General features: G+C 39.7%; 1 protein-coding gene across 1 annotated transcript; it reads right to left on the bottom strand.

Annotated features, from left to right (window-relative positions):
• Positions 1–351: 351 nt before the first annotated feature.
• Positions 352–10,157, bottom strand: RFC3 (replication factor C subunit 3). The gene is made up of 9 exons (XM_032680570.1): positions 9,981–10,157; positions 9,083–9,220; positions 7,904–7,971; positions 5,048–5,145; positions 3,662–3,843; positions 3,276–3,412; positions 3,049–3,147; positions 2,169–2,238; positions 352–917 (listed from the first exon to the last, which is right to left on the bottom strand). The coding sequence occupies exons 1-9, from the start codon at positions 10,065–10,067 to the stop codon at positions 726–728; spliced, it is 1,071 nt and encodes a 356-aa protein (XP_032536461.1). The 5' UTR covers positions 10,068–10,157; the 3' UTR covers positions 352–725.
• Between the last annotated feature and the right edge of the window lie 2,193 nt (positions 10,158–12,350).

Raw genomic sequence — 12,350 nt, forward strand, 5'->3', positions numbered from 1 at the left:
TTTAAAAGCCAAAACTTTATCCTTCGTTACAAAATAGTTAAAGGAATAACCTTTACCTGAACAGCATTATGTATGTTGAGGTGAAAGTATCAGACAGCAAGTGGACTTGCTTTATATAGGTATAATTCTTCTAAACAAGATGTTCCCTGTGGTCAACATGATTTACAAGCAACACAAAAGTTTGTTCATCCACAAATTCAACACAACTGCTTACAAAGAAAAAAATGTCAGAAAACATTCTGTGTGAGCACACCACAGAAAACAATGTGGCTAAGAAAAAAAAAAAAACAGACAAACAATAAGATGTATAGATCAGCAGGCAGGAAATAAATGTTCAAGCTGAAACTTACCACAACACGGAAAAAGCATTTTTTTATTACAGCCCTGCCCATCTGTGATTAACAAACAAAAACCAAGCACACAGCATCTGTGTTCTCCCTTCTTAATGTCAGCTTACAAATACTGCAAAGCAACTATGATCTTATACATCTTCCAAGGCAACGTGTTGTCTTTCTGAAAGGCCAATGTATTTTGTATGGATCTAAAGATGGATTTGTGGCTGTCAAACACTCCATCTGGTTTCTAAAGCTGAGCAAACACTGCTTTATTAAACAGTAATATTTGACTTAGAACTAGACCCACATGTAATCAAGCACCGACAAGTAGGCATTTGCTACATTATTGGTATCTTGACACAACATTCTGTGTACAACTTCGGGTATCAGTTAGAACATCATGTCATCTAGCCCGTCCTCCATGAACTTCTTGTAAATTGCCATAAACTTTGCAACAAATGCTTCCAGATGATAAATGGCTTTGCTGCCCAGTTGCAGGCGGTGTTCATAGAAGGCCGCCATCTGTGCAACTTCTCCTTTCAGTTGTCCATCACAGTTATTTAGAAGTTCTGTCAGGAGGCCCTAAAACGGGAAAAAAGGAAAAAACAGGACAGTATTTGAAAAATCAGATATTTTTTGTTAAGAGGATAACCTTCTTTCTCTGAAAATAGCCAAGCTATGACAATTAATCCAACAGCAGAGACATTCAAGAATAATTTACTGGAACTATTTATGCCTTAATTAAGAAAATAAATTAATCTCATCTCCAAATACTATAACCTCTACTGCATGGAGGCACATGGCCTTGAGGAGAATTCTTACCAAGATAGCAAGTGTATTAAAACCACTTCTATCTTGCCAGCATCGAGCGCAAAGAGAAACAGCATTTATAAAAAAAAAAAAAAGGAAAGGGCTTATTTAGAATTTAAGTGTATCTGTTTATATTTATGTACATATTTATGTGCAGACACAATACAACTTGACCACAATACTTTAGTCATTGCAAAACCCCAAAACGCATTAATCTAGATCACAGACAGTAATAAAATCATGGCAAATCCATCTGTACTAAAACAGTCAGGATTAAGTGAGAAGTATCTCTAGATCATTTCAAGTTTATGAAAAAGGAGAGGGTAGAGAATATGCACCTTTTGCCTCCCCAACATAGCAATGCAGGATGCACTAACATACCATAAGAATGAAGATTAAAGAAACATCTAACTACCAAAAATGTCAGAAAACAGAAATCAGTTAATCTGAAAAAAAATTACATCTGAAGGCAGAGTCCACCTAGGTTAAGCTGCAAACATCATCTTTAATCTTTTTTCTGCTCTAGATGTCTTCAGCATCCTTTCATCATGCTAAAAATAAGAGTATACACATCCCACTTGCTTTTTTCCTCTCAAGATGACTTCTGTCTTTGAAAAGGCCTGCCACTCTAGCATCCTTCAGCACATCTCTCCACTAGGACATAGCAAATACTGAATTTCTAACAACAAAACTTTTAAAAAACAAATCATATTTGATATGAAAACATATAGCCTACAGAATCATATAGTCATTAAGTTTGTAAAATAGGACCAAGATGATCAAGTACAACCTTTGATCAAATACCATCAGGCCTACTAATCCCTATCACAAAGTGCCAAGTGTACTAGTTTTTTGAACACCTCCACGGATGGTGAGTCATGTCTATTTGGAAAGGACACAGCTTTCCATCAATATTCGAATAATTTGTGATGTTTCGGTGGTGTTTTGGTTTTTTTTAACTCTAGTTGGGACTGTCATAGCATTAATATTTACAACACAATAAGAGCTGGACAGCTGAATTACCTTCATTATAATCTCAGGAGGAATGCAATGTGTCAAGAGTTCATAAAGCCGTCCACGGACCTCTAAAAGCCTGTGGGAAAGACACCACAAAATATGAGAAGTATGACCCCAACGCATTCTAATGTATTTTCACTATTTGTGAAATATGTTTCAGGAAAAAGTCAACCAAGCAAAGTTTCTTTTCTGCTTTTGGCTTTGCATGTTATTTTAAACCCAAAAGCACTGCATAAGTCAATTTCAATTCAATGCTGCATATCACCTTTTACTCAAAAGACAAGTTACATATACTCTAGTTACAATGGTCTCAGTTAATCTAGAAGCTACAAGGCTATTAGAATTTGTCTCAGGCTTGTGTTCCTTTAATTCCTCTTCATATCTAAGTTATTATTCATGCTTAAGATTACTGAGGAGACACAAACAAAACTGATTAGCACCACAGGATTCCTTTATGCTGTTTTTCTGTTTCCTTGTTTATAAAAAGGGGTAAGATTATTAGGTGGCCAAAGTGACACAGTTACCAATGCTCAGCTTTTGGTATCAGGAGGTCAGACACTACAAGCATTTAAATTAAGTGACATTTCATGCCCCCCACCAAAAAAAAGACAGAAAACACAACATGCAACTAAGCCTATGCTCACTTTTCATTACTAAGCTTCAATAGGGAAAAGCAACAGCTTTTCATTTCCTGATACTCATTCAGTGTCCTCTAGCAATTTTAAAGCTCACTTCCTCTGGCTGCAAAGTACCACCTCCAGTAGAATTAAAAGAAAATTACACATAACTAAAGATGACACATTTTTAAATTCAACTTTTTTTTTTTTTAGGTTCCAGAACATACCAAAAACATAATTTATAACTCTAAACAAGTCCATTTACCTACCTTTGTGGTGTCTGTTGACCAACAATGGCATTTGCAGTTTCTCTCAAGTAAACTTCCCAGTCCATCTCAGGAATGTCTTGATCAGCAGTAAAAGGATACCTACATAGTAATAAATTTTTTAAAAATTAATATCAGAGCAAATTGTCACCTATTCTAGCATGGCCTTAGAAGTAAGGTAATTCATGTGTCTGACAGCATAATTTACATTAATTTTTGTGGTGACTTACTGTTGTACTCTGCAGCACTCACACATAAGTAGTGCTTTCCGAAGATTCCTGCCAGATTTCTCTGCAATCCTTTGAGCCAGTTCCTGAGGAAGAGTCAGACCTTCTTTCTTACACACACTGGACAAGACATGGCAGATCTAGATGGATGGAAAACAGATATCAGGGAGAACAACACTTAGCAAACCGTTCAGCAACTACAGATTCTCCCGTTAGAAAGATTCCTGGACCAGAGATGGACCAGTCTTTCATAAGCAATGCTTGACAAGTCACCTACCACAAAGAAAAGCTAGGTCACTATGTGAAAGTAAAATATCTCGTAAGTCCACAGCAAGAACTTATCTAGTAGGATTTTTAAATAATTTATTTTTGCTTCTATTTTAACATACATCTTCAATGCTGGGAGCAGGCACTCGTATAGCCAGGCATCTGCTTTGAATAGGTCCTATAATTTTTGACATGGAGTTGCAGCACAGGATCAACCTGCACGTCGCCATGTATTTCTCCATCGTTCTTCGCAAAGCATGCTGAGCGTCTTTAGTGAGTTTGTCAACTTCCGTTAACAGCACCACTGGAAAAAGGATTAAAAAGAGTGGGGTTTTGTATTAATATCAAATCTTTCTAAGAAAACAAATACTTTTGACACACAAGTGATAATACCAGAATAAATGATAACATGCAGAAGAAGGCAGTATGATTCCACAGGCAGGAAAATAAAGATTAAGATAACCTGCGCGCCTTTTTTGACTGTACAATCTGCTCCTTCACACACTATATTCACGTCCTGGAATGTCAATTTCTTCAGAGCAGGGCCTGCAATTCTTCAGTGCCAAGAAATAATCCAGATAGGTGTAGCAGCTTTCACTCTGATAACTAGTATAGTAACTTCTTATAGGAGTTTTGAAGTGAGAAATGGAGGAGAAGTTATGGCATAAGGATATATCAAAAAGCAAAAATTACTTGAAGACTCGCCTCAATACATTTTATATCTACAAGCCAATGTCTTAGCCTGACAAAGGAATAGCAAAAAGCTGCCTTATTATTGTAGCTGCAGCACCTTTCCATGGTCTTTTAAAGAAGAAAAGAAAAATGTACTTAAAAAATGGTTCACAACCATCAGGAGACACCTAATACGAAACAGCCAACTTAACCAGCTATCTTTGCAGGTTCCTCCATAGGCAACTGATAGATGGCTCATTTCAATGCTCTAAATTGTCCAGAGCCTGGAGGAACAAGTCATCCCAGTATTCTTCTTCCACTTCTGGTTATACACACAGCCTAGCAATATCAGACAGCTTACAAGATACTTTGAGGTATATAGTATAACTGCAGCTGTAAGGATATATATATATCAATAACTGGTAGAGACAATCAGTGTCTAGCAGCTCAGGTGAAACAGTACTTTCTGAGAACAGCAAGACAGAACAGTAGGAAAATGTGACAAAGTACTAAATCCATGAACATTTTCAGCTAATTTCTGCTCTACTATCTATCAAGATTTCCTCTCTCCTAAAATCCCATTATATAGTTCTGATTTTGCTTTCAAGTTAGTCATTGGGAGGAAAAACAAGCATCTTGGAAAATTCAATTAAAGTCTCTTCATTTTCTTACCAAGTGTCCCTCTGTACACTATGGATAAAAATCTTCTAAATGGGAATAGGTTTGTTTTTACCTGCATAATGCATGAAGGTACACACATGAAACAATGAGATAAAATTTCTGAAAAAAATACCAAGTTTAAAAAGCCCTTCACTGGTTTTAACTGTTCTACTCACCTTTAAAATCTCGCTGAGTACTTGTCTCAAGCTGTTGGGACTGTGCTACTGTCTTCAAGAGTTCCTGAATTACTACACGGTCATTGTTTCCCGCATCACTGTAACAGGAGTTTGAATAAATCTTGTTTTAAAACAACTTTATATTGCATATAAAATATATCCCCCTAACCAACCCGCTGACTCAACAACAAAATTCAGAAGCTGCTAGGGTTAGAATTAAGCTCAACACACATACTTTGTTGAAAGTTACCCTCCCAGTAATAAGAACAACCCAAAGCTTATGCAGGCACAGCTGGATTAGTAGCACTGTGTTGAAGAGTAGCAAAACCATTGTCAAATTAACTCATAAAAATAGAACTTATTCTTCTGGGACAAGAAATCTAAACTTTTGTTACCTATAACCTGGACAAAGACAGACAATGTGAACACTTTTCAACTCATTAGGGAAAGAACAATTAAGTCTAACAACATAATAGGATGCCTGACTCAATGGACTCAAAAGCAGGGGTTTTTCTTCCCCACCAAAAACTAGATGTCATGCCACAAACAACCTAAATTCTTAATGCACACTTGAATAGCAGACACACTGAAGTTACTAGTAAAATACTGATACTGATATACTATTACAGCATTAGGTTTGCTTTTTTCCTGTAGGAAGGCAGTAAAACATGGGGAAATTCCTCTTGCCCCTTCTCTTCACTAGCCACTACAGTAGCATTGCACAGCTTTCTCAGTCCCCAGGTTAGTAGTAGCTCAGCTAGCTTGACTCAGATTTGACAACCAGAGGGGACTACTGACTTGCAAGGTGGATCACCAAAAAACACAAAGAAAAAGGGGAAAAAAACCACTGCCTATTTAGCATCCCAGACAATTGCCTTCACAGAAGCAGTAGTAGCTCTGCTATATTTCACTGACAAGCAAACAAAAAGACATTTGTCTGTGCTGTTCTCTTCACCACTCAACCAGACCTTCTCCATTATTGCCAAGGAGAAGGCAGCAGAACAGAGAAAGGCATATTAGCTCAACAATTCACAAAATGCTCCATGGGCTTCACTGACTTGGACTGCAGAGCTCTGTCCTTCAGCAAGGCAGCAGATCTTTGCTTTTGTATTTGTGCTGTAATCAAAATGAAACAAGCCTTCTACTACAGTTCTCCTTATGAGCTATGCCAGCTGTTAGAAATGGAAAGTGATTAAAATAGTGTTCTAATATATAAATTATTTTCTGCAGCAACAGAGAGCCCAGAGATATAATTTCATGGCAAAAGATTATCCATGGTATCACGTGACCACATCAAACATTCTAGGAAAACAATAAACAAAGGCAGTTACCAGACAAGCATTTGATTTTTATTGCTCCTTATTCTTTAAGGATGCACTAATTCAGCAGAACCCATTCTAAAGCATCTACCCAAGCTAGTCAAGTGACCAGAAGACAACACTTTGGAATTCAGACAATAAACTCCTTTTGAAGGAAGAAGAACATTTCTGCTAAATATTACATTTCTATCTAAAGTTAACTAAATTTAAGTTTCAGAACACAGTCAGTGTCTGCAGCGTCCTTCCCAGAAATTCATTTCCTTTCCCTGTTAGCCATTTATCACATTCCATGTTATTCAAGATGCACAACATCATTTCACTGTATTATAACTCAATCAAATTTCACAGGTGATAGTACAGCACAGGCAGGTTTACTGTCTGGTCAGACAAAAACATGACAGTTGCTTGATACTTAAAGCCTATGAATCAATATATTGATTCTTAATCAAAACTGAGCACTACTATTATCTACAACAACTACTACGCTAATTCTACACTTTCAGGATTTTTGTATTTAAGGTAAAATACAATTATTTTATACGAGATTAGCTTAGTTGGTTAGAGCACAGTGCTAATAACACCAGGGTTGTGGGTTCAATCCCCATATGGGCCATTCACTTAAGAGTTGGACTCAATGATCCCTTGGGTCCCTTCCAATTCAGAATATTCTGTGAAATCTATGTTTCAAGCTCTAAGTACTCTCTGCAGTGTAACAGAAGAAGTATTAGTAGTATTAGGTTACCAGAGCAGAAGACTTAATGGTGACACATTTTATACCATCAAAATGACATATTCAGTTAACTACCAATGAAACTCTCAGCTTTTATTGATAAACTATTAATTATTTGTGTCTGGTTTAGAACACCAGCAGATATTCACTAATCAATACACAGATTAGCTGCAGAACAAGATTTTTAAGGGGATCTGGCACATGAGAATAGCTTCTAAAATGCAAAGCAGCATGAGCAAAGGTTTAGCAGTAAGCACAAAGTTACTTCGTGGTACACATTATCTCACAAGTGCAACACAGACAACAAAGCCAACATAACCAAGGTCTCCCAGTGCACAATGGCATTCACTCTTATGTGACTTAAAGCAACGTTACAAGTTTCAGGCAAATACGAGTATTTACTTTGGGTCAATGAACTATCAGTTCATTTTAGTTTTGTACTTGTGAGAGAACTAACAATATGGAGATGTTAGTTCCAATAAAACCTCTCAGTATCAACTGAAATGGTTAAGTCTATGAATCCAGAATTGTTTCTGTTACCCAGTCCTCAACAAGAGCATGCTTATGTGGTTAGTTAAGCAGAACATTAGTGTCTTTAGTATGCAGCAATCCCAATTTCTGTTCATTTAGAGTTGTTCAATTAAAAATCCTCTCCCTGTTCTCATTTGCAGAACAAACCCATAAACCATTATCTAATTTGCTCAGGCAACAAACTGGGCAATCAGTCCCTCATATGTCCAGGCTGAAACCACCTACAAATGACCATTAGCTTACCTTGGAAGTGAGGCATTTTTACTGTACACTTACCTTGGGTTAACTTCAAGGTGATAATTACTTGCAATGGTGCTAATTTCAATCTTCTTTTTAGAAGGTGCCTATATAGAAAGTAAGCATGTTAAGTTTCAGGAAGTGTTCTAAAAATCTATCTTACAGACTACAACAGGCAAACCAAGAGTCTCAGAGATCAAAGAACTGCTGAGACACTGGACTTGCATATCTCCTATGCCTCCAACCCTACCTCCAAAGGAAAAAAGGAGTACTGACACATCATCCACCCGTAAAATAGCAACAATGATTATTATAGCAACACCTGCTATGTATTACTGCATACTCTAGTTACTCCAGAGTTCTGTAAAAGAAGGATCATTACTGGCATCAGCTGTTCAAAATAAGTGACACTCTGCCCATCCAAAGAAAAGTTTTGGAGGCAAAATTGCTGGACAAGCCCGAAGTGGCTATTAACTTCTCCTGTCAAAGAATTTCAAGTCTCTACTTTGTTTGAAGAAAACATTACTATTTATAGCAGCACCGAATTTGGGTCCGAACAGTTAAATATATTCTACATTTCTATCATCCAGTTTAAATCCACCACTGAGAATTAAAAAGAAAACATTAAATAACCTATTTATCAATGAAGCCTGATAATCCCTTGCTGGTTAAGCCTCCTACAGCAAGGATTTTTAATAGGTAATATATAAATGCCTAAGATCAGGGCAGATATAATTTAAATTGATTTTTTTTTGCTAATGCTGAAATCGCCACTATGAGAATGAGAAAACAAGGTAAAACTTGCCTATATGCAAAAAGCAGTGCTAAAAATGTAAAAAATAACCCTTATTTCTACAGACAAATTAAATTCTATACATTTAATTCAGAACTAGTCTGTCATGACAGACGCTACTGTCCAAACCAACCTGTAGACAACAAATTAAAACCCTCACCCCAAACAAAATAACACATAAGAACAGCCAACCAGGCATAGAAAACAGAGAACCCCACATCCTGAAGACCCAAGGAACAAGAACATTTGGAAAACTACTTGTTCATATAACCAAACCAGTATGATTAATTACATAAAGAAGTTTGAATATACTGAGTGAGGAAAAAAAATTAGTTTTAAAACTAAAAAAAATATAAAGGCTCACAACAGAGACCTGTCAGTATATCCATATTACTTCATAGCAGATGGGAGACTTATTTTTTTACCGTTATACTCTGATGCTCAATCCTCAGTTTCTCCACTCCTGCACCATACAATTCCCTTAACAAGCACATTATTCTTGTCTTTTTTCCAGCTCCTGATGGTCCATACACCAACAGATGAGGAAAGTCACCACATTGAACCTGAACAAAAAGCAACAAGATTAGTTAGTTATACCAGTATTTTCTTTAGAAGAGAGTATGCATTCTTCCATTCTCACCTAAGTTTATGCTAAATGACTCTTCCAGCTCCATGATAACATAGTACATAGACTTAAAACTGCTGAATCCCTTTCCTGCAGCAACATTTCCTATAGAAAATGTGTAACTTCTTTCACTTCAAACACTTCATCCCACAAAAAATTACCCCAAACAAACCCCTCGAGAAACCCATCCCAGCATTTACATGCCTTCTAGGGTTACTAGAATGACAGCTGCAATAAACACACGGTAAAAAGGCTTAAAAGAAAGATTAAAATAGACACGCATACATTTATGAGAGAGAGAGAGAATTACTTCTGAGTTTCACTTGCAAGCTTTGAATATAGGCAAAGGAGTAACAGGTAGCCTGTGTTTAAATGAAGTCAGGCTGGAAGGGACCCCAGTGGTTCATATGATCCAACCTCCCTACTCAGGTAGGGCCATCCAAGAGCACATTGCATCTGGATGGTTCCTGGATATCTGCCGTGAGGGAGACTCCATAACCTTTCTGGACAGCCTGTTCCAGTGCGCGGTCCCCTACACAGTAGAGAAGTTCTCCCCCATACTGAGGCGGAATCCCAGCTCCCGAGGGACCCTCCCTGCGGGGAGGAGAGGACCCGGAGGCCGCAGGGCCGTGGGCAGTTCCCGGTGGGGAGGCCGCCGGAGCGCGGCGGCCCCGGGCGCCCATGCCTGCCTCACTGACCAGGTTGCGGAGCCGCGCCGCCTGCTCGCGGTGGAAGTCGAGGCGGCTGAGGGCACCGGGCCGGTGCTTGTCGGCCCACAGGCTCATGGCGCTACAAAAACCCGCGGCGGCGGAAAGCGCGCCCGCTACGGCGGCCGCCGAGGGACAAACCGCAGCCGTGGCGGCCCCGCCCCCGCGGCGCTCCCAGCCCAGGCCGGACCGGGCGGGTGATTCTGGCGGCCCCGCTGGGTCCCAGCCGGCTCTGGGTTCCCCCCTCTCGAGCGACAGAGCGATCCCTGGCAGCAGCTGCCGCTGCGCTCCGCGAGGCCTTTACGAAACAGCCCCATACCAGCCACTGTGAAGGACATTAACTCTACACCCACAGCGAGAACCACCACACTGGCTCCCCGCCGGGGCACCGAGCCCTCCGACCCCCATTTGAAATCGGTCCTCTTACGGGGCGTTTCGCGGAGTCACAGAATCAGTTTAGGTTGGAAAAGACCTCTGGGATCTTCGAGTCCAACCTGTGACCAAACACCACCATATCAACTAGACCATGGCACTGAGTGCCACATTCAGTCGTTCCTTGAACACCTCCGGGGAAAGTCACTACACCATCTCCCTGGGCAGCCCAGTCCAATGTCTCGTCACTCTTTCTGTGAAGAAATTACTGATGTCCAACCTAAACATCCCTTGGTGCAGCTTAAGGCTATAAAGAGGGGGCTTATAATTAGACTGTAATTTGGAATATGCATTCTCCAAAACCCCACAACACCTAAAAAAGCTTGTGTTTCTTTTTTGTTAGTTAGTGGAGACATCACTGTTATCTTATTAATAATGTCCATTAGGATCTGACAACACCCATCTTGCCATTTTATTCCTGAAAACTGGATCTCCTGTGCTGGTCCCTTTACCTTACTTTGTTTTATGGCAAAACCAACCTTCAGAAGGATTCAGATTGTTTTCTTCCATTGCTCAAAAACTTCTACCATGTTGCCCCACACAATTATGTCACCAATATGTTGCAGGTGTTCCAGAGCTTCACCCTGTTCTAGTGCAGTCTGAATCAGTCCATGGCAGATGGTAGGGCTGTGTTTTCACCCCTGGGACAGTCGATTCTGTGGGCACTTTTCTGTGTCAGGGGAACATCTGGTCCTTCGTCTTGGTGTTACCCTGGGTTTGCTGCCTCATTATAAATCAATGAGTTGCCCATCGGCTATGTATTGCACAGTGAATTTGCAAGCTCTGTCTGTGTGTGGCTTTATATATATGCAGAATATGCATGCAGAGAATTACACAAAGCATATGTATGTAAGAGAGAAACTCTCATTTTGTTTCTTTGTGTCATCATCATGGCTGAGCTTCGCGAACGAAGATTTGGGAAGGCTTTATCCACATTTGTTACAGGCACGTTGGTGACTTATGAGGCCAATACGTGACAGACATATCCGGTTGCAAAAGGCACAACAGAAAGACTCCTTAGATGGTGTATTCTGCAAGAAACGGTTCTTCCTGCGTTGCCTTTTCTCCTCGAGAGTGATCCTGTGTGTGTTCTCAAAGGAGACAGCTGCGTTATAGATGCTGTGTCTCCAGGCCTCCCGATTTGAGGCCAGAGTGGACCAATTATGGTGATCAATAAGGCCAAGGCTGAGATGTTGTTTCAGGGAGTCCTTGAATCTTTTCTTCGGGGCTCCTCTCTTGCGGCAGCCAGTGGCAAGTTCACCATAGAGCAAGATCTTAGGGAGGCGGTGGTCCTTCATCCTGGAGACGTGCCCTGCCCATCGCAGCTGTGTTCTCTTCAGCATGGCCTCTACACTTGTGACTGCTGCTTGCTCAAGAACAGATGTATTGGTCACAAAATCTGACCAGTGGATGTTTAAGATTGTACGGAGGCAGCGCTGATGGAAGCGTTCTAGGAGACGCAGGTGGTGGCGGTAGAGAGAAACTCTCATTTTGTTTCTTTGTGTAGTATCTCTAATAAATTAAGCGTCATGCACAAGTGATATTATTTGAAAGTAGAATTCCATGAAGTGATGAAATACAGATGAATAGTCTCAAAAGTGTCAAGCCTAATTTTTTTATGATTTCTGTGAAAAACATTATAGTTAGATGAAACCTTCACGTGACTATTCATGTTCTACCATCTCTGTGTGCACATTTATTCACACAGAATGCATAAGGCAGGTAATGGCTTCACTAACCAAGATATTCGAGTTGCTCATAAAGATCACAAAAACCTACTGGGGGGCACCAGGTAGTAGAGCACTTCCATTGCTACCATGTTACATGTTTATCTGAAATAGTTACATTACTTACTTTCATAGACACTCATTAATCAGCTTGATTTGCAGTTTGCCATGAATTAGCAAATTCACCTACCTGAAAGGATGT

Source organism: Chiroxiphia lanceolata, chromosome 2 (assembly GCF_009829145.1).
Source record: "Chiroxiphia lanceolata isolate bChiLan1 chromosome 2, bChiLan1.pri, whole genome shotgun sequence".
NCBI lineage: Eukaryota > Metazoa > Chordata > Aves > Passeriformes > Pipridae > Chiroxiphia > Chiroxiphia lanceolata.

Coding starts and splice junctions, on each gene's coding strand:
- RFC3 (XM_032680570.1), bottom strand. CDS start 10,067: ATGAGCCTGTGGGCCGACAAGCACCGGCCCGGTGCCCTCAGCCGCCTC. Junction 9,221..9,980: donor CGGCGCGGCTCCGCAACCTG/GTCAGTGAGGCA, acceptor CTTTTTGTTCAG/GTTCAATGTGGTGACTTTCC. Junction 3,148..3,275: donor GAGTGCTGCAGAGTACAACA/GTAAGTCACCAC, acceptor ATTACTATGTAG/GTATCCTTTTACTGCTGATC.